The sequence below is a fragment of the Telmatherina bonti genome, assembly GCF_933228915.1.
Source record: "Telmatherina bonti genome assembly, chromosome: 15".
Lineage (NCBI taxonomy): Eukaryota > Metazoa > Chordata > Actinopteri > Atheriniformes > Telmatherinidae > Telmatherina > Telmatherina bonti.
Genome location: NC_136613.1, coordinates 40,003,005 through 40,026,880, shown reverse-complemented (window position 1 = coordinate 40,026,880; position 23,876 = coordinate 40,003,005). Strand labels below are relative to the sequence as shown.

General features: G+C 46.1%; 1 protein-coding gene across 1 annotated transcript in view; it reads left to right on the top strand.

The window, feature by feature from the left end:
- Nucleotides 1-17,301, top strand: part of LOC306766203 (inactive dipeptidyl peptidase 10-like) — a gene marked incomplete at both ends in the record, with an annotated part of 307,548 nt that extends 290,247 nt beyond the window's left edge. Inside the window, 5 exons of the mRNA XM_079253836.1 lie at nucleotides 2,894-2,993; nucleotides 3,212-3,270; nucleotides 3,994-4,066; nucleotides 4,176-4,249; nucleotides 17,164-17,301. Coding sequence (XP_079109962.1) covers nucleotides 2,894-2,993; nucleotides 3,212-3,270; nucleotides 3,994-4,066; nucleotides 4,176-4,249; nucleotides 17,164-17,301 — 444 coding nt within the window. The remainder of the gene's footprint in view (nucleotides 1-2,893; nucleotides 2,994-3,211; nucleotides 3,271-3,993; nucleotides 4,067-4,175; nucleotides 4,250-17,163) is intronic.
- Nucleotides 17,302-23,876: the final 6,575 nt, after the last annotated feature.

Below are 23,876 nucleotides of genomic sequence, written 5' to 3'. Positions count from 1 at the left end.
CAGTTCCCATCCCCAGTTCCCATCCCCAGTTTCCATCTCCAGTTCCCATCCAGTTCCATTCCAGTTCCCGTCCCCAGTTTCCATCTCCAGTTCCCGTCCAGTTCCCGTCCCCAGTTTCCATCTCCAGATCCTGTCCCCAGTTTCCATCTCCAGTTCCCGTCCAGTTCCCGTCCCCAGCGTCCATTTCCAGTTCCTGTCCCTAGTTTCCATCTCCAGTTCCCGTCCAGTTCCTGTCCAGTTCCCGTCCCCAGTTTCCATCTCCAGTTCCTGTCCCCAGTTCCCATCTCGAGTTCCCGACCCCAGTTCCCGTCCCCAGTTCCCATCCCCAGTTTCCATCTCCTGTTCCCGTCCAGTTCCCATCCAGTTCCCGTCCCCAGTTTCTATCTCCAGTTCCCGTCCCCGGTTCCCATCCCCAGTTCCCGTCCCCAGTTCCCATCCCCAGTTCCCATCTCCAGTTCCCATCCCCAGTTCCCATCCCCAGTTTCCATCTCCAGTTCCCATCCAGTTCCATTCCAGTTCCCGTCCCCAGTTTCCATCTCCAGTTCCCGTCCAGTTCCCGTCCCCAGTTTCCATCTCCAGATCCTGTCCCCAGTTTCCATCTCCAGTTCCCGTCCAGTTCCCGTCCCCAGTTTCCATTTCCAGTTCCTGTCCCCAGTTTCCATCTCCAGTTCCCGTCCCCAGTTCCCGTCCCCAGTTCCCATCTCCAGTTCCCATCCCCAGTTCCCATCCCCAGTTTCCATCTCCAGTTCCCATCCAGTTCCATTCCAGTTCCCGTCCCCAGTTTCCATCTCCAGTTCCCGTCCAGTACCCGTCCCCAGTTTCCATCTCCAGATCCTGTCCCCAGTTTCCATCTCCAGTTCCCGTCTAGTTCCCGTCCCCAGTTTCCATCTCCAGATCCTGTCCCCAGTTTCCATCTCCAGTTCCCGTCCAGTTCCTGTCCAGTTCCCGTCCAGTTCCCATCCCCAGTTTCCATCTCCAGATCCTGTCCCCAGTTTCCATCTCCAGTTCCCGTCCAGTTCCCGTCCCCAGTTTCCATTTCCAGTTCCTGTCCCCAGTTTCCATCTCCAGTTCCCGTCCAGTTCCTGTCCAGTTCCCGTCCCCAGTTTCCATCTCCAGTTCCTGTCCCCAGTTCCCATCTCGAGTTCCCGACCCCAGTTCCCGTCCCCAGTTCCCATCCCCAGTTTCCATCTCCAGTTCCCGTCCAGTTCACATCCAGTTCCCGTCCCCAGTTTCTCTCTCCAGTTCCCGTCCCCAGTTCCCGTCCCCTGTTCCCGTCCCCAGTTCCCATGTCCAGTTCCCATCCCCAGTTCCCATCCCCAGTTTCCATCTCCAGTTCCCATCCAGTTCCATTCCAGTTCCCGTCCCCAGTTTCCATCTCCAGTTCCCGTCCAGTTCCCGTCCCCAGTTTCCATCTCCAGATCCTGTCCCCAGTTTCCATCTCCAGTTCCCGTCCCCAGTTTCCATTTCCAGTTCCTGTCCCCAGTTTCCATCTCCAGTTCCCGTCCCCAGTTCCCGTCCCCAGTTCCCATCTCCAGTTCCCATCCCCAGTTCCCATCCCCAGTTTCCATCTCCAGTTCCCATCCAGTTCCATTCCAGTTCCCGTCCCCAGTTTCCATCTCCAGTTCCCGTCCAGTACCCGTCCCCAGTTTCCATCTCCAGATCCTGTCCCCAGTTTCCATCTCCAGTTCCCGTCTAGTTCCCGTCCCCAGTTTCCATCTCCAGATCCTGTCCCCAGTTTCCATCTCCAGTTCCCGTCCAGTTCCTGTCCAGTTCCCGTCCAGTTCCCATCCCCAGTTTCCATCTCCAGTTCCCGTCCCTAGTTTCCATCTCCAGTTCCCGTCCAGTTCCCGTCCCCAGTTTCCATCTCCAGATCCTGTCCCCAGTTTCCATCTCCAGCTCCCGTCCCCAGTTTCCATCTCCAGATCCTGTCCCCAGTTTCCATCTCCAGTTCCCGTCCAGTTCCCGTCCCCAGTTTCCATCTCCAGTTCCCGTCCAGTTCCTGTCCAGTTCCCCTCCCCAGTTTCCATCACCAGTTCCCGTCCAGTTCCCATCCCCAGTTTCCATCTCCAGTTCCTATACGCAGTTTCCATCTCCAGTTCTTGTCCAGTTACCGTCCCCAGTTTCCATCTCCAGTTCCTGTCCCCAGTTTCCATCTCCAGTTCCTGTCCCCAGTTTCCATCTCCAGTTCCCGTCCAGTTCCTGTCCAGTTCCCGTCCCCAGTTTCCATCTCCAGTTCCTGTCCCCAGTTCCCATCTCGAGTTCCCGACCCCAGTTCCCGTCCCCAGTTCCCATCCCCAGTTTCCATCTCCAGTTCCCGTCCAGTTCCCATCCAGTTCCCGTCCCCAGTTCCCATCCCCAGTTCCCGTCCCCAGTTCCCATCTCCAGTTCCCATCCCCAGTTCCCATCCCCAGTTTCCATCTCCAGTTCCCGTCCAGTTCCTTTCCAGTTCCCGTCCCCAGTTTCCATCTCCAGTTCCTGTCCCCAGTTCCCATCTCGAGTTCCCGACCCCAGTTCCCGTCCCCAGTTCCCATCCCCAGTTTCCATCTCCAGTTCCCGTCCAGTTCCCATCCAGTTCCCGTCCCCAGTTTATATCTCCAGTTCCCGTCCCCAGTTCCCATCCCCAGTTCCCGTCCCCAGTTCCCATCTCCAGTTCCCATCACCAGTTCCCATCCCCAGTTTCCATCTCCAGTTCCCATCTCCAGTTCCCATCCAGTTCCATTCCAGTTTCCGTTCCCAGTTCCCATCTCCAGTTCCCGTCCAGTTCCCGTCCCCAGTTAGGCTGTTAGAAAAGCAGAACACAGTTAAACTGTTTTAGATTATTCTCAAATGTCAGTTTTCTTCTTCTCTCCTCTTGAGTGAGTTTATTTGACGTTTGACCCCTTGTCCTGCTCAGGGTTACGGAGGCTTCCTGACACTAATGATGCTAAAGTCCACTGACAGCTTGTTTAAATGTGCGTGTGCCATGACACCCATAACCGACTGGAACCTCTACGGTGAGTAAGGACTCCTTCAAAGATCCTGCACAAGGATTTATTTCCATCACAAGATAATCTCGCTCATTTACAGAGTAGAATGTTAAAGATGCATTTCCTGTCATTAAAACCCAGTTTCTACTTGCTGACTGCTAAATGAGAAGGTAAAGCTGCTAGCTGGAGCGCAGAGGAAACACTGAATCTGGAGACATTTTACAGTGCATGTCTCATTTCCACAGCGTCGGTCATCTCTGAGCGATACCTGGGCATGCCATCACGGGATGACAACAGATACCAGGTGTGTTTCCTTCTGGCCTGGAAGATGGCCGCCAGGCCATCAGCTTCTGGCTGCAGACGACGACTTGCTTTTCCGGCTTGTTGGTTTTGTTTCCATCCCTCTTTGCTTCCCGTGTCCGGCTCTGTCTTCATGTTAAACTACACTGTTCTACACATTACAGCGTGTAGTTTGCCATGTGACTGTCAAAATGAGGCTCAGTAGTGGGTAGTTTACAAACTACCCACTACTGAGCCTCAGGTAGTTTACAAACTACCCACCAGTTATTTAAAGGACATTACATTAAAGTTGGATCAGCCTGTAGTGTGTTTTTCCACTTTCATTTAGAGTAGAACTCCAAATCCAGACCTCCATGGGTTGATACATCTGATTTTCATTGATAATTTTTGTGTGATTTTGTTGGCAGCACATTCAACTATTGAAAGAAAAAGGTTTTTAATAAAAATGTTTCATTCATTCAGATCTACAACACAGTGTTCCCTTTATTGTTTTGAGCAGTTTATTAGGATTGTCATTTCTATCTTGTTGGGAAAAGAAAGTATTTACTCTGACAGCAGAAAAGTAATCTAGACTTGGCAAGTATCCAGCTGCTGCTCCACTGCAGCTTTTATCACAACTTTTACTTTCAGACCATCAACCCAGAATTTCTGTCTTTAACATAAATCTGAGTCTACCAGTAGCAGGAAATGGTTTAACTTCTCCTCACTGGGTCTGCTTTCCTTGCAGTTTTCCAGTTTGCTGCAGAACGTTCAGGCTCTCCGGGAGCAGACTCTGATGCTAGTGCACGGCACAGCGGACGGTGAGACAGAACCAATTACAGATGATCGATCGGGCGATTAGATCGTATGATGTGGTAAATCGCAGAAACATTCAGCTGAATCCTGCTAACATGTTTTATTTCCTTCTAGCAAACATTCACTTCCAGCAAACTGCTGAGCTCGTCAGGAGTCTGGTGAAGGCTGGCGCAAACTACTCCATGCAGGTAGGTTACTGATGCACTCTGACTGGAAACCAGCTTAGAATAGTGAACTCTGACTGGAAACCAGCTTAGAATGGTACACTCTGACTGGAAACCAGTTTAGAATGGTGAACTGTGACTGGAAACCAGCTTAGAATGGTGAACTCTGACTGGAAACCAGCTTAGAATGGTGAACTCTGACTGGAAACCAGCTTAGAATTGTGAACTCTGACTGGAAACCAGCTTAGAATAGTATACTCTGACTGGAAACCAGCTTAGAATGGTGAACTCTGACTGGAAACCAGCTTGGAATGGTGAACTGTGACTGGAAACCAGCTTAGAATGGTACACTCTGACTGGAAACCAGCTTAGAATGGTATACTCTGACTGGAAACCAGTTTAGAATGGTGAACTCTTGACTGGAAACCAGTTTAGAATGGTGAACTCTGACTGGAAACCAGCTTAGAATGGTATACTCTGACTGGAAACCAGCTTAGAATGGTATACTCTGACTGGAAACCAGTTTAGAATGGTGAACTCTGACTGGAAACCAGCTTAGAATGGTATACTCTGACTGGAAACCAGTTTAGAATGGTGAACTCTGACTGGAAACCAGTTTAGAATGGTGAACTCTTGACTGGAAACCAGTTTAGAATGGTGAACTCTGACTGGAAACCAGCTTAGAATGGTGAACTGTGACTGGAAACCAGTTTAGAATGGTGAACTGTGACTGGAAACCAGCTTAGAATGGTGCACTCTGACTGGAAACCAGCTTAGAATGGATAACGTCACCAACCTGCAAGTAAACATTCAGGCACTTGAAACAAGAAATAAAGAGCTCGAGGAAAAGCTGCTGGATTTGGAGAACAGATCACAACGATTTAACCTGAGACTTGTTGATCTACCCGAAGGCGCTGAGGGAGAAGATGCGTGTGCCTTTCTGGAAGGCTGGCTGGCGCTGAAGGCTATTGGCCTGGCACCGTTACGAACCCCTCTGACACTGGAGAGGGCACATTGGATCGGTCAGAAGAATACTTCAAACACTGCTGCACCAAGGACTCTTATGAATTTTCTAAACTACAAGGATAAAGCAACCATGATAAGAGCTGCCAGAGCGAAAGGACAAATTCTATTCAAGAATCATCCAGTGAGATTTTACGAAGATCTCGCTGCCAGAGTACACAAAAAAAAACATCAGAAGTTTGATGGTGTGAGACAGCAGCTTCTGGCTATGGGCATTCAATACGGCATGATACCTCCCGCACGGCTGCTGGTGACCTGCAACGGCCAGTCCCGTATCTTTAACCAACCATCTGAAGCAGAGAGCTTTGTAAGAACTCTGAAAGCAGAAAGTGGACCATGGTAAGAAAATGTAAACATCACCATGTGGTAATGAGTGGGTATGGCTATAAGATGTGTAATATTAAAGAAAAAAAGAGAAGACAAAAGAAAGCTAGCAAAGTATATTCAGTTTGTCAGCCTAGAGAACTACAGTCATTGTCAATAATCTGATGTTTTGAAGGCATTAATAATGAGATTTGATGTAGCGGGGTGGGCTTAAAGAATAAGACATTCAGGCGTAGTTGGTTGATCCTCACTTCTGGGTGGAACAACCTGTAGCTATTAGACAGGTATCCACAACACAAAAGGGGAGCGGGTGGCTAACAAAACGAAGTTAAGAGGGGTTCATTGTTCTGTGTTCTTTATTTTTGATGTTGTTTTAAACATCCAATTTTTTAGTTTTTCACTGAGGTTACTCTATTCTTCTAAATATTTTAAATGCACTGGAAACCCCATTTTATATCCAATACTATGTCTGGTGGATTAAAAATTAAAGTGTCATCTTGGAACGGCAGAGGATTACAAAGACTGGGAAAAGTGAAGCAGGTTATGTTTAGGGTGAAATCTCTACACTCTGATATTATGTTATTTCAAGAAACCCATCTGATATCTAGTCAGGAGGGGAGGATTAGGAGGAGGTGGCAGGGCTGCATATATACAGCACCCTTCACTTCTTAGACAAGAGGTGTTATGATTCTGATTAAAAGGTCTATACCACTTCAGGTAACAAAGGTTATTAAAGATAAAAATGGGAGGTTTATTATTTTACAAGGCATACTTATGACAGAAAAAATAAACCTTGTAAACATCTATGCACCAAACATCGATGATCCAAAGTTTTTTCACAATCTCTTTCTTACAATCTCATCCCTGCCTGATAGCTATATTATAGCAGGGGAGTTTAATTGTACACTGAATCCAGACCTGGACCGAAGCTCAGGATCTGATAACTCACATTGTAAGAGTAGACAAAGAATTCATTATTTTATGAAAGAACTTGACTTGATGGATATCTGGAACCCTAAAGGTTCAGTAGTACTACTGTTACCCAAATGCACACAAATCATATTCACATATTGATTATTTTCCCATTTCAGCTTATTTGAGGAATAAAATAAAGGACTGTCACTATGACAATATCTGATCATGCACCAAACTCATTACTATATGAAGAATTAAGACTAAGGAGGGATCCTCCTTGCTGGAGACTCCAACAAAAATGACTCCTAGACTCCGAATTTGTACCTTTTATAGATAACCAATCTAATTAATATCTTTTGAAACTAACAGATAAAACCCCACCTTTCTCAAGATGGGAAGCCTGTAAGGCTTACATTCGAGGTCAGATAATTAGCTTTACCAGCAATAAGGAAAAACAAACTTATCAAAAAACAAAAGAGTTGGAGACAGAAATCGGATTGATCGAGAGGGAGTAGTTTCAAACACAATGTCCAAATACTCATAGAAAACTCATTTTACTAAGAACTCAGTATAATAAACTTTCTGCCTCTAAAGCAGCCTCACAACTCTTACATCTTAAACAGACATTCTATGACCAGGGGGAAAAAATCTGGGAAATTACTAGCCTGGCATCTCCGACAACTGCAAAATGATAAAAATATAACTTCAATTGAAAACTGTGATGGTCAAACAATTGTTGACTCTTTAGAAATTAATGAAAACTTTAGAGTCTTCTTTGAAACATTATATAGCTCAGACACAATACATAGTGAGCAAGAGCAAAATTTCTTCCTAGATGCCCTCCAAATGACAAACATTTCAGAATCCATCGGTGCAGATCTTGGTGCAGCTATAACCAATCTCCTTAGTCATAGATCACTTGAAGACAGGTAAAGCCCCAGGTCCAGATGGGCTGCCAATTGAAATTTATAAAATGTTTAAAGCCAAGTTATTGCTACCCCTCTTTAACATGTTCTCAGATTCATTTGAAAAGGGAATTCTTCCCATCTCGCCAAGAAGAGGTATGATAACTTTATTACCCAAACCTGGCAAACCTTGCAATAAATGTGAAACCCAAGACCAATAAGTCTTCTCAATGTGGATCTGAAGATACTTTCTGGCTCGAAGACTGGAGAAAATATTGCTCAAAATAATAGCTAGTGACCAGAATGGATTTATTGTAGGTAGACAGGGATTCCATAATGTGAGAAGAGTGATGAATATTCTTTATAGTCTGGAAGATAAACCAGACACCGCTTTGCTATCATTGGATGCCGAAAAGGCCTTTGATAGAGTTGGATGGCCCTACTTATTTGAAATTGTAAAAATATTTGACTGTGGAGACCAATTTTGTCGTTGGGTTAAGCTTCTATATAACAAACTCTATGCTGAAATACTAACAAATGGGGTTATATCCAAACCATTTGAGATTAAACAGGATGTAGGCAGGGGTGTCCGCTGTCCCCTTTGCTGTTTACTCTAGCAATCGAACCGCTCGCTATTGCAGTGAGGTCTCATGAAAACATTACTGGTTTGTCTGTAACCCAGCAAGAACACAGAATTGCTTCATTTGCTGATGATGTCATTCTCTTTTTAGCGAAAACAGCTAAATTATATCCCAGCTGTGTTAGATCTAATAGAAACATTTGGAAGGACATCAGGATAGAAAGTGAACACAAACAAATCTTTGATGTTACTAAATTCAGCAGAAAGAAACCACCCGGGAAACTCTTTCCAATATAAAAAAAAGTTGATTCTTTTACATACCTGGGAAATAGAATAGTACCGTGTATAAATGACACTGTTAAGGTTAACTATACTCCCATGATAGACTCAATTACCACCTCTTCAGATAGATGGAACTCTTTGCCTTTGTCGATTATTGCAAAAATTAATGCTCTTCAAATGAATGTAATGCCCAAACTTTTGTATCTGTTTCAGAATATGCCATATAATTTATTTCCCTTCCTGAAGAAGCTTTTTGTACATTTTATGTGGAACAATAGACGACCCAGGCTACGCCTATCACTCTTGTATTTACCATACAACAGGGGAGGCCTAAGGTGCCCCAATCCACTCTGGTACTATTGGGTTGCTCAATTGAAGACAATGATATATTACTTTACAGATAAATCCCTGCCTTCTTGGATGAATATTGTAACAAGCACAGTGTCACTCCCCCCTACCCAGTATCCACTAGTTAGAAATATGATTACGATTTGGCATCAGGTTAGGAATTATTTAGGAGAATCCTCCTCTTTGTCCTGCTTCAGCCCTATCTGGAGTAACCAATTCTTTACTCCAGAGCAGATCCATGTTTTAGGAAGTGGGCTGAAAAAGGTGTAGAGACAGTTGGGGACCTCATGGGACCAGAGGATTTGGTTCTGATGTCTTTTGAGGAGCTGATTACCACATACAATATTCCAAGAAAACATGACTTTTTACTAAAAATCTACAGGTGAGAAACTTTATTAGATCTTTTCAAAATCAGCATGTGTCAATTCCTCCATTATCAATTTTGGAAAGGGTAAGTAAGTAAGTAAAGTTTATTTATAAAGCGCTTTTCACAGATAAAAATCACAAAGTGCTGTACATAAAAATGGGTACAATAACACAATCAGCAACAATCAGCAAAAATTAAAATCATCCAAGAATCAACAAAAAGCTCTTCTAAACAGTAGAGTCTTTAGCTGCATTTTAAAAGAGTCCACAGAGTCAAGCACACGAAGGGACAGAGGCAGCTCATTCCAGAGTCTGGGAGCAACAGACTGGAAAGACAGGTCACCACGAGTTTTAAAACGAGTTTTTGGAACCTTCAGGAGGTTCTGGCCAGAAGACCGAAGAGAGCGTCCAGAAGAGTATGGACATAGTAAGTCGGTGATATACTGAGGGGCCTGACCATGTAACGCCTGAAAGGTCAATACTAAAATTTTAAAATCTATGCGAAATTTAACAGGAAGCCAATGAAGACGTGTCAAAACAGGGGTGATGTGGGCTGTTCTGGCTGCACCTGTCAAAAGTCTGGCAGCAGAGTTCTGCACAATTTGAAGCTTATTTAGAGTCGTCTTATTTATGTAAGTGAAAACAGAGTTACAGTAATCAATGCGACTCGAGATGAAAGCATGGATGATCATTTCAAGATCTGATTTTGACAACAACCTCCTTACTTTAGAGATGTTTCTTAGATGATAGAAACTGTTTTTGGTCAGTTGTCGGGTGTGACTCTCCAAAGACATGGCCTGATCAAACACAACCCCAAGGTTTCTGAGACTGGTTTTCACAGACGGTCCCAGAGCACCAAGATAGTTTTTGATCATAGGTATCTTTTTATCAGGGGCAATGATCAGAGTTTCTGTTTTGTTAGAATTTATCTGAAGGTAATTTGAGGAGAGCCAGTTTTTAATGCAGGACACACATTCTAACAACATAGATAAAAAATAAAACTCTGAATCATTGAAGGAACAGTACAACTGAATATCATCAGCGTAAAAGTGATGATACATTTTCAAAACCACAAATAAGTCGGCCAAGAGGCAATAAGTACAAAAGAAACAAAACAGGTCCCAGGACAGAACCTTGGGCCACTCCACACGACAGTTTAGACACATGAGACATTATATTGTTTACCGCAACATTAAAGGTTCTACCTTTTATGTATGAGGAGAACCACTGAAGAACAGTCCCAGAAAAACCCATCTCTGATTTAAGTCGATCAATCAATAAGTCATGGTCTACTGTGTCAAAGGCAGACGTTAAATCTAGTAAAACCAAAACTGTGTAGCGACCAGAGTCAGCGGCCATCATCACATCATTTGAAACTCTCAATAAGGCAGTTTCAGTGGAGTGCTTTTTGCGGAAACCTGACTGAAATTTGTCGTAAAAATCATTTTCTTCCAAAAATGTAGTTAGCTGTTCAGCCACTACTTTCTCTAAGATCTTAGAAAGGAAAGGAAGTTTTGATATGGGCCTATAATTTCTTGGTTCCGCAGGATCTAGATTTGTTTTTTAAGGATGGGATTTACCACTGCATGTTTGAAGTAGTTGGGGACTGAGCCAGATTCCAATGAAAGATTGATCAATTTAACAACCCAAGGACCAACTACATCAAAAACCTTCACAAACAAAGATGTCGGTAGAATGTCTGCCAGACTTGAGGAAGGTTTCATCTTGTCCACTAAAGCCTTCACATTCTGCAGGCTGACAGGAGTGAACGAGGACCATATCCGAACACTATTTGACACAGGGCATAAGTTATTTAAAGAAGGACTGATGCTGGCCCTAATGTCTTTCACTTTGGACACAAAGAAGTTTAAAAAATTATTGCAATCCTCCTGTGTATACACTGGAACATGTGGAGATGAAGGCACAAGAAGGTTTTCAATAGTATCAAACAGGACTTTAGGGTTTTTCTTATTACATGACACTAGATTTGAGAAGTAAGTTGACCGAGCTACTTTTATCATTTCATTTAGCTCCGACATCATTTCTTTAAGATTGAGTCTATGCACCTCTAATTTTGTGGCTTTCCACAAACACTCCACTTTCCGACAGCTTCTTTTAAAGTTACAAATAGCCTCACTCATCCATGGACAGGGCTTTTTATGCACAAGAGTGCTTTTAGAGGGGGCAACTGTGTCCAAAACAGTTAAGCAGTGACTATTGAAATTTGTCACATAAGTTTCCACATCGTCACACATTGCAAATGAAGAAAAATCAAAAGAAGCAGAGAAATGACTAATGGCTGCTTCATTAAGAACGCGTCTCTGGATGTTTACATTAGAGTCATTTGGCACCAATGAAAAAGACAGGTTAAAAAGGATACAGCAGTGGTCACTTATTTGAAAATCCTCAATACTTAGTTCATCAATCTTTAATCCATAAGAAAAAACCAAATCTAACGAATGGCCTTTTTGATGTGTAGGTCCAGAAATGTGCTGTGTAAAATTAAACATGTCCATAAGTGCTAACAGTTCAGACGCCATTGGACACGATGGGTTATCAACGTGGAGATTGAAGTCCCCAAGAATTAAAACGCTTTCCAATTTCATGACAGATGATAAGAAGTCACTGAACTCATCTAGAAATGGATGAGCAGGACCAGGAGGACGGTATACTAAAACACAATAAAAAGAGTGTGTGTTTCCAACCTTACACATCTGAAGCTCAAAGGAGTCGTATGCGTTCGTGTCCATCAGACTGCAGCAAAAGGAGTCCCTGTAGACAAAAGCAAGTCCTCCTCCACGGCGCGCGAGCCGAGGCGTCCCAAACACGGAGCAATCCGGGGGGCACAGCTCCTTTAGATGAAAGTACTCATTTTCTCGCTGCCAAGTTTCCGTGATGCACATTATATCCAAATTCTCCTTAATGAAAAGGTCACTCAGAGTAAAAGTTTTGTTCGCAATCGAGCGAGCGTTGAGCAAGCCAAACCTGATGGCCCGCGTTCCTGTTGCGCTCCATCCCAGGGCCTGCCCCGCAGACTGGATGGCGGAATCCGCTCGACAGGGAACCGGACACAAGACACGGTCGCGACGAGCAGGCTTACGGGCGTTCCGTGCTGGAAATATCTGGTCGGAGGTGCTCCATATCGGCGATGACGCACTGGCCCCGTCTTGTTCCGTATCGCAGACTGGAATTGGTCTCAGGCACCGCTCACTCCCAGCACCGAAACCACTCAGATAGGCGATAGGATTTCGGGATCGCCACTTCTTTAGCCGGGTCTGGACACCGGCCCTGGAGCCCCGTTTCCTTCTCCTGCCCCGCCGTCTGGATAGCAACAGATACTCGGTCGATGACGTGGAGCACTCCAGTTTTGGAGGTAAAAACTCAGTGTATCTTTCCCAGGTAACACAAAAGTTCTCCATTTGTCCCTTGATGCGGAACAACGTGTGTCTGTCATATTGAATAGCAGCCAAGACATAGCTACTATTTGACAGGGTTGACACAGCAAAAAATGTCACAAGATAAATTACCAAAATGCGTGAAAACAGACAGGTAGCAGACGCGCTGCCTAGCACTGGCGCCATCTTCTCTCACCACCAAGTGGAGGTGATGTCAATGAAAGATAAAGGTTTTGGGAAGGGAATTATCTCCAAGTTATATAGCTTGTTGGAAAATGGTTCTTCTGATTTTTCCTTGCTGAAACTTAGTGCCTGGATGGACGACTTACAGGAGGATTTGTCTTTTGAGGACTGGGAAAAAGCATGTGCTGAAGCATAGACACACACTACCAATACACGACTAAAAGTACTACAATATAACTGACCAATGAGAACCTATGCGACTGCAAAAAGTTTAATATATACACTATGGTAACATCTCAGACTTGTGTACCAGGTGTGGAGAGGAGAGAGGGACTTTCTTTCACTGTTTCTGGATATGCAATGAAGTTCAACAATTTTGGCAGGAGATTAAACAAGCTTTAGAGACCATATTAGGTACACAATTAGCTCTCGATCCTAAATTATATATTCTAGGTTTCTACCACAATAAACATATGTCTAGGAAAATTATTACTCCCCTAGATTTAAGTTTATTGCTTGCAAAGAGAGTCATAGCACTCTGTTGGAGGAGTTCTGTTAAGTTCAGCTCAGGCAGTGGACCCAAATGCAGGACTTCAGAGACTCTAGAAGTTTCAGACTCGATTTATTCTTCCAGTCATATAACAGGTCAGGCAGGAATACATGATCTCACATGAGATGGTTGGGAACGATCTGACACTGGCAGATGACAAACACAGACAAAGAGGAAATGAATACCAGGTGAAATCAATCTGGGCTGGAACAAAACACAAAGAGGAAGGACAAGGCACGTGAAATGAGTGTGAAGACTTCAAAATAAAATACAAATCCAAAACAGGAAGCAGACTAAACAGAAAACCTAACAGATATGACGGGACACAACAGTACCCCCTCCCCCAAGACCGGCACCGGACGGTTCAGCCAGACCAGGATGGCGACCATAAAAGTCAGAAATGAGACTTATCCATAATGAAGCTGGCAGGAATCCAAGAGCGCTCCTCAGGACCGTACCCCTCCCAGTCGCCCCGGCGCCTCACACCCAGGACCCAACGAACCGTGTAGACCGGACCACCACCCACAACCACGGGCGGCAGAGGGGGTACGGCGAGGGGGACCAAAGGACTCACCATGACAGATTTGAGCTTACTGACGTGAAACGTGGAATGCACACAAAGAGACCTGGGAAGACGTAGCCGAACAGACACCGGGTTAACAACCTTGTCCACCAAATATGGTCCCACGCACCTGGGTGCCAGCTTGCGTGAATGGACGCGCAGGGGCAGGTCCTTGGTGGACAACCACACTTTCTGTCCAGGCAAATAGACAGGAGGCAGATGACAGACTGGCTGTAGAACCAAGAAGATGGCAGAACTCTTTCCAGAAAACAGACAAACTGTGGACCTCTGTCTGAGACAATTTCAGTGGGTAAACCATGAAGACGGAAAACTTGAGAAGTCATGACCCGAGCAGTCTCTTTGGTAGAAGGTAATTTAGAAAGGGGAATGAAATGAACCATCTTTGAAAAGCGGTCAACTACTGTCAGCACTGTTGTGTTACCTTTAGACGGAGGTAGGCCTGTGACGAAGTCCAGTGAGACATGAGACCAAGGTCGATGTGGCACCTGTAGTGGCTGGAGAAGACCCATCTGGACCGGCCTCGATGTCTTTCCCCTAGCACAGACTGAGCAAGCGGAAACATATTCTGCCACATCTTTTCACAGATGGCCGAATGATGCCGGACTGAAGAGAAGACTCGGTGTACTCCTCCATAGCTTTCCTCTCAGGACCAGAAATGGTATAGAGGCGGCTTTTTGGAATTGGAGCTCCAGGATACAGGTCAATGGTGCAGTCCCAGTCACGATGTGGAAGCAGTGAAGTAGCCTTGACCTTGTTGAACACTTCTTTTAAAATCATGGTGACATGACAGCACTTAAGCGAGATCAGGATAAACACTAGAAAACCCAGGCAGCTTGGCAGATTCCGGATGTAAACTGGAAACACCTTGAGAATCAGTGACACAAGTACTGTGACATGTCGACCCCCACTGCTTCACCCTACCAGAACCCCAGTCTATATGGGTTGTGAGAAATTAGCCATGGTAACCCCAGAATAAGAGCATACTGGGAACACTCAAAAATATGAAAACGTATATTCTCCCGATGACTGGTGTTTATGGTCAACTGCAACAGCTCAGTTTGATGAGTAACATAGCTCAAGAGAGTACCATCCAATGACCTAGCACTGACAGGTTGCTTAAGTGGCTCGATGTTAACACCCAAAGACAAGGCCCGAGATTTGTCCATCAAACTTTCGTCAGCACCAGAATCGATGAAAGCTTTAAGAAAAATGTCCTTACCACTGACTTTGAGGTGTACCGGAGTCAGACGTCTTTGAAGTGAGGACTTGATGTGCGTCTGGCTCACCAGTGCCTCCCTTATTCCTGGTGAGCCCCCTCTTTTAACTGACAGGTGTTGACTCGGTGACCAGATTGCCCACAATAAAAGCAAGCTCCCTCTCGAAGCCGACAAAGATGCTCCTCTGATGACAGTTGTGTCCATCCCAGTTGCATGGGCTCCTCCGATGATGATGTCATACAAGGATTGGAGAGAACTGGCGAGGAGGAGGCCAACTGACGTGGTTCACATGGAAACCCAGATGTTTTCCGTGACTTGCATGGTCGTTTAGAGCGCCGTCTTTCTATCTCTCTTTCCTGAAGACGGGTATCGATGTGCGTGGCCAGGTCCACCAAATCTTCAATTTGTGGGTAAGTCATGAGGAGCAAGATAGTCTTTGATTTCATCCGTTAAACCAAAAACAAAGGCGTCCCTCTTTGCTGCCTCATTCCATCCGCTGTCTGCAGCGTGAGTGCGGAAGTCTATGGTATAATCCATAACCCGGCGACTCCACTGTTTAAGATTCAACAGCGACCGAGAAGCATCCCGGGAAAGGGAAGAACGATCAAACAGATGGGAAAGACCTTTGGAGAACGCTGTGACATTTCGGCAGACAATAGCTTCACGATCCCACTCCGCTGTTGCTCAAGCTGCTGCTCAAGCTGCTGCTCATCCAGTAAGATGTGAGATCATAAAAGCGACCTTGGCTTGACCAGACACAAAAGACCCAGGATCATGTTTGAAATGCAAATCACACTGAACCAGGAATGTGCGGCAGTCACCCGAGTCACCTGAGAATTTTTCCAGAGCAGCCAGGCGAAGAGAGTGCAATTTAGTTCAGTTGGAGGTGGAGCTGCTGAAGAGGCAGGTTGTGCAGCCTGAGTTGTGGCTGCTGGGGAAGGAAGGAGTTTATCGAGACGAGAGACCATTTGCTGCATCTGCAGAGCCAGGTGGTTGATTTGGGTTGTGACGGTGGATTGGTAACCCCTCTGTCTCTCGGTCAGGTCCTCCACTCCTTGACTAATGGATAAAAGATGCGCATCATGTTGGGTAAGTTTGACCTCCTGAGAGGTTAAGGTTTCTCTAACCTTGTTGGCGTCCGCTGGGTCCATTTGGTCAGATCGTTCTGTTAGGTTCAGCTCAGGCGGTGGACCCAAATGCAGGACTTCAGAGACTCTAGAAGTTTCAGACTCAATTTATTCTTCCAGTCATATTACGATCTCACATGAGATGGTTGGCAATGATCTGACACTGGCAGATGACAAACACACAGACTAAATACAGGCAAAGAGGAAATGAATACCAGGTGAAATCAATCTGGGCTGGAACAAAACACAAAGGCAGGAAGGACAAGGCACATGAAATGAGAGTGTGAAGACTTCAAAATAAAATAAAAATCCAAAACAGGAAGCAGACTAAACAGAAAACCTAACAGATATGATGGGACACAAGAAGTTCTAAGAAACCAAAATTCATTAAATGGATCAAGGAAAGGTCCATAACCTTACCTATGGAGAAGATCACCTATAGTGTAAAGGAATGTGGATTTTGGAGAAGTGGAGAGGGAAGTGGATGAGGCGTAATCAGCAATAATCCTCTGCTGAGCATTGAAGTCCCCCAGCAGAACAATGGAGTCTCCAGAAGGAGCACCCTCCAGCACTCCCTCCAAGGACTCCAGAAAGGGTGGGTACTCTGAACTGCTGTTCGGTGCATAAGCACAGACAGCAGTCAGGACCCGTCCCCTCACCCGGAGGCGGAGGGAAACTACCCTTTCATCCACCGGGGTAAACCCCAACGTGCAGGCACCAAGCTGGGGGCTGATGAGAATGCCGTCACCATGAGCAACTCCAGAGTGGAAGAAGGTCCAGCCATCAGACGCTTGCTCTCATACCCCACCCCCAGGCCTGGCTCCAGTGGGGGGTCCCGGTAACCCAATCCAGGGCAAGGGAACATTTATGCCCATGGTTGTGTTCATCATAGAGGTCTTTGAGCTGTACTTGGTCTGGTTCCTCCCCTAGACACCTGTTTGCCATGGGTGACCCAACCAAGGGCATAAAGCCCCCGACAACATAGCTGCTAGGATCTTCGGGACACACAAACCCCTCCGCCATGATAAGGTGAAGGCTCAGGGAGGGGACTAAAACAAACCGGGAACTGAAAGAAATGTGATACATAAAAACAAAGATATGAGTGATTGTATAATCACATCTCTTCATCTGTCTGCACAGATCTACCCAGATGAAGGCCACTTCCTGTCTCGGCAGAGCCGCCAGCACCTCTACGCTACACTGACCAGCTTCTACAGGGAGTGTCTGAAGGAGGAGCTGGTACCGCTGCCTGATGAAGAGGAGGAAGAAGAGGAGTAGGTGTGATGTGTTGAGGGACAAACCCTTGGCAGAGATGAAAACACATGACTGAAATCCGTCTGGGCCTCTTGTGTTTGGACCGGGTGTTTAACAAGGTGTTGGAGGATGGAGCTTGTCATGCGCCAATGTTTGTGTGTGTGTGTGTGTGTTTGTGTTAGTGTGTGTGAGCACACCATCACGTGACTGTGTATGTATGTATAAATGTCCTGAAAGATAACCGAAGGACACAACAGAGGCACTTGTCAAGACTTGAAGCCAGAACTGCCTCCTAGCATAAGTCCACAGTAGTTTTTGGACTCTTGGCAGAGCACACAGAGGCCTGCTTTCACCTTCACAGGCTCTCTGGACCGCAGTCATCACTTTTAGCAGGTGCATGGTCCCACCCACCATCCCATGGTCTCCTCCATGGCGACTGCTTGTGAACAATAGATTTATGATTGCAAGGTTAAGCCACTGTAGATCACCACAAACATGCACATGGTCCGACCAGAGACTGGCACCTACCCCCATTCTCCAATCTAAACATTCACTTTAGAGGTCTCACATTCCGATACAGGGGTCTCTTGTAGACGTGCAAAATCTTATACGAGGCTGAACATCCTGTAATATTATAGTTCTTCATTCGCTCTGTCATATTAGCGTTGTCGACTCAGGCCCTGCAGTCAGTTTAGAAACATGCTGACTGTCTGGTCATCACTATGTTAGGACTTCAGGATTAAGATTACGGATTTTGATAATGTAGTAGTTTCAGTTTTTAAGCCTCTCTGCAAAGTCCTCTGTCTTAATATGTCATTTGAACATGTCCAGCCAAACGCAGTGATTGAGAATCTGAGAGAATCTGGGAGAACCGAGGGTGATTCGCCAGAATCATGTTTGACAAACGGTGACAAATAAATAAAAATTAATCTAAGATGGATGTTTTTACAGTGTCAGTAAGGTCTTTGCATGCCTTCTACAGGGAATGTGTCACCCTATTTTGTACAGTACCGTACCTACAGCAGAGTATGTACATAAATATATTTTTAAGATGTCTTAACACATAGATAGTTTAGTCTATGGGGAAGGATTTGTTTGAACTGGATTTTTCTTTTGTGTTGCTGTTTCCTGTCTCGTTTTGTTTTCTTTCCACTGTTTGTTTTTTTCCTCTGTGGAGGGATTTATTAAAGCTTGTTCTGCTTCTTTTTGTTGATGTAAAGGGGGTAGAGTGGGGGGAGGGTGTTGGGTGACTGTGACTGTCTTCTAGTGATGATTATAAATAAATCAGTAAAACTCTGAAAGACTGGGGATGGTGCTACAGTGGGACTGTTTCAGTCCAGTCAGACCAAATGAAATAAGATCAAGTTTCCGTTTGAGCCTATTGATGTATTTTAACCTTCAGACTCACATTAACCGGCAAAACTTCAGCATCATCCCGCTGGAAGACATGCTGCGTCCACACAACCTGCCTGCGGATAAACCGCATCTGTGTTTAACCAAACCGAGACATACATATCAACCCAATGCATACACTGACCCAACACACACACACTGACCCAACACACACACACTGACCCAACACACACACACTGACCCAACACATACACACTGACCCAACACATACACACTGACCCAACACATACACACTGACCCAACACACACACACTGACCCAACACACACACACTGACCCAACACATACACACTGACCCAACACATACACACTGACCCAACACACACACACTGACCCAACACACACACACTGACCCAACACATACACACTGACCCAACACATACACACTGACCCAACACATACACACTGACCCAACACATACACACTGACCCAACACATACACACTGACCCAACACACACACACTGACCCAACACACACACACTGACCCAACACATACACACTGACCCAACACACACACACTGACCCAACACACACTCACTGACCCAACACACACACACTGACCCAACACACACTCACTGACCCAACACATACACACTGACCCAACACACACACACTGACCCAACACATACACACTGACCCAACACACACACACTGACCCAACACATACACACTGACCCAACACATACACACTGACCCAACACATACACACTGACCCAACACACACACACTGACCCAACACATACACACTGACCCAACACATACACACTGACCCAACACACACACACTGACCCAACACACACACACTGACCCAACACACACTCACTGACCCAACACATACACACTGACCCAACACACACACACTGACCCAACACATACACACTGACCCAACACACACACACTGACCCAACACATACACACTGACCCAACACATACACACTGACCCAACACACACACACTGACCCAACACACACACACTGACCCAACACATACACACTGACCCAACACATACACACTGACCCAACACACACACACTGACCCAACACACACTCACTGACCCAACACACACACACTGACCCAACACATACACACTGACCCAACACACACACACTGACCCAACACACACTCACTGACCCAACACATACACACTGACCCAACACACACACACTGACCCAACACATACACACTGACCCAACACACACACACTGACCCAACACACACTCACTGACCCAACACATACACACTGACCCAACACATACACACTGACCCAACACACACACACTGACCCAACACACACACACTGACCCAACACATACACACTGACCCAACACATACACACTGACCCAACACACACACACTGACCCAACACACACACACTGACCCAACACATACACACTGACCCAACACATACACACTGACCCAACACACACACACTGACCCAACACACACACACTGACCCAACACATACACACTGACCCAACACACACACTGACCCAACACATACACTGACCCAACACACATACACTGACCCAACACACACACTGACCCAACACATACACTGACCCAACACACACACACTGACCCAACACACACACACTGACCCAACACATACACACTGACCCAACACATACACACTGACCCAACACATACACACTGACCCAACACATACACACTGACCCAACACATACACACTGACCCAACACATACACACTGACCCAACACACACACACTGACCCAACACATACACACTGACCCAACACACACACACTGACCCAACACACACACACTGACCCAACACATACACACTGACCCAACACACACACACTGACCCAACACATACACACTGACCCAACACATACACACTGACCCAACACATACACACTGACCCAACACATACACACTGACCCAACACATACACACTGACCCAACACACACACACTGACCCAACACATACACACTGACCCAACACATACACACTGACCCAACACACACACTGACCCAACACACACACACTGACCCAACACACACACTGACCCAACACATACACTGACCCAACACACATACACTGACCCAACACACACACTGACCCAACACATACACTGACCCAACACATACACTGACCCAGCACACACACACTGACCCAACACACACACTGACCCAACACATACACTGACCCAACACACACACTGACCCAACACATACACTGACCCAACACACACACTGACCCAACACACATACACTGACCCAACACACACACTGACCCAACACATACACTGACCCAGCACACACACACTGACCCAACACACACACCGACCCAACACATACACTGACCCAATACACACACACTGTCCCAACACACCGACCCAACACATACACTGACCCAACACACTGACCCAACACACACAACGACCCAACACACACACTGTCCCAACACACCGACCCAACACATACACTGACCCAACACACACACACTGTCCCAACACACCGACCCAACACATACACTGACCCAATACACACACACTGTCCCAACACATACACTGACCCAACACACTGACCCAACACACACAACGACCCAACACATACACTGACCCAATACACACACACTGTACCAACACACTGACCCAACACACACACTGACCTAACACACTTAGGAGGGGTACTGAGCATCAGACAGCATTTTATTCCAGAAGATGTGATAACCAGCCTGCCCAAGGCCAGTCAGGGAGCCAGATTCAGATAACAGCTTTGTTTTGGGTCAAGCTAAGCTTCGTTTGGCTCAGCTTTGAGTCCTTAGTGGTCTCAGTCGGACTCTGAAACAGCTGGATCGGGGGTCAGTTTCCACCAAAACTGAGCAACCTCTTCTCCGTAACCTCTTCTTACGGATGAGCTCCAGAACCAGGACCAGCGCCAGTCATGGTCCAGTGCCGTCACGCATGAGTTCGAGTGCTAGTTGCTCGGCGTAGCCCATCAGGGATCTTCCAGAATTTGCGAGACACCAGGAACTTCAGCATCACCCCGCTGGAAGACATGCTGCATCCACACAACCTGCCTGCGGATGAACCGCATCTGTGTTTAACCAAACCGAGACATACATATCAACCCAATGCATACACTGACCCAACACACACACACTGACCCAACACACACACACTGACCCAACACACATACACTGACCCAACACACACACACTGACCCAACACACACACATACACACTGACCCAACACATACACACTGACCCAACACACACACATACACACTGACCCAACACATACACACTGACCCAACACACACACACTGACCCAACACATACACACTGACCCAACACACACACACTGACCCAACACATACACACTGACCCAACACACACACACTGACCCAACACATGCAAACTGACCCAACACACACACACTGACCCAACACATGCAAACTGACCCAACACACACACACTGACCCAACACATACACTGACCCAACACATACACTGACCCAACACACACACTGACCCAACACATACACTGACCCAACACACACACTGACCCAACACATACACTGACCCAACACACACACTGTCCCAACACACCGACCCAACACATACACTGACCCAATACACACACACTGTCCCAACACACCGACCCAACACATACACTGACCCAACACACTGACCCAACACACACAACGACCCAACACATACACTGACCCAATACACACACACTGTACCAACACACTGACCCAACACACACACTGACCCAACACACTTAGGAGGGGTACTGAGCATCAGACAGCATTTTATTCCAGGAGATGTGATAACCAGCCTGCCCAAGGCCAGTCAGGGAGCCAGATTCAGATAACAGCTTTGTTTTGGGTCAAGCTAAGCTTCGTTTGGCTCAGCTTTGAGTCCTTAGTGGTCTCAGTCGGACTCTGAAACAGCTGGATCGGGGGTCAGTTTCCACCAAAACTGAGCAACCTCTTCTCCGTAACCTCTTCTTACGGATGAGCTCCAGAACCAGGACCAGCGCCAGTCGCGGTCCAGTGCCGTCACGCATGAGTTCGAGTGCTAGTTGCTCGGCATAGTCCATCACAGATCTTCCAGAATTTGCGAGACACCAGGAAACCGCACACACTAAACAGCAGAAACCCAGTTATCATAAATCCAATCATGTAGAAATCCTCCACAGAAAGAAGCAGCAGGCACATGACCTTCATCACGGATCCAGCAGCATGACTTCCGTCGGGACCTGCGGGCCCATAGCCCGTTCTTTGGGAAAAAAGATTTTATAAATTGCATTGAGAGACCAGCTGACCAGATCCATGATTTAAATTCGGAAGGAAATGGAGCAAGAGGCTCAGATATAGTTGACAATATAAAGAAGCGGGAGAAACGGGAGGGAGAGAAAAAGCCTCCGTCCTCTCCAAGAGCAGGAAGCAGAATTGATCCGATCCACTTCTCAGCAGTGTCCGCCTCATGTTGAAAGTACAGAATAAACGGCATTTTATCAGAAAGAATGAAGCAAGGAAAAGAAACGATGTTGAACTATTTATTTGACATTAGAAGTGAGTCCAGGTTTACTTCTACATCTCCTGTTGAGACAGGATCCTGACCACAGATGTGAACTGGTTTCTACTCAGGACAGGACACAGAGGCTGGTCTCACACACACACACACACACACACACACACACACACACACACACACACACACACACACACACACACACACACGAATCTTATATCACCAAACTTTTTCAACTCTGGTTCAATTCATGGGGTTTAAATGACAGCGTCAACAGCACAAACTGATCACTGAAAGGTTTTTTAATCTGAAGCAGATTTCATGATTCCTGGGAAGTCTGAAAGCTGTAAAGCAGAGCAGCAAACATGAACATATGCAACGGCAGAACAGCAGCTGTCTTCCTCTGAACGTTCCCATCCCACATTATCCTCCAAGTCTGACTCTTTTTTCAAACAACAGTGTGATGTGCCGCATCTTCCTGGTATTGTGCTATCGCTTGTGCTGGCTTTAAGCTTGGACACTGACAGTGTAATAATGAGGTAATGACACCTGCAGGAGGTGTTTGGTGGTCATGACCTCAATGCAAGTCGTCTAATTTACCTGTTTTTACATATAAACATTTTCCTGCGGTGGATTCTAGAAGCCTGCATCAATAAAACTTAAAGCTATTCATCTTCCT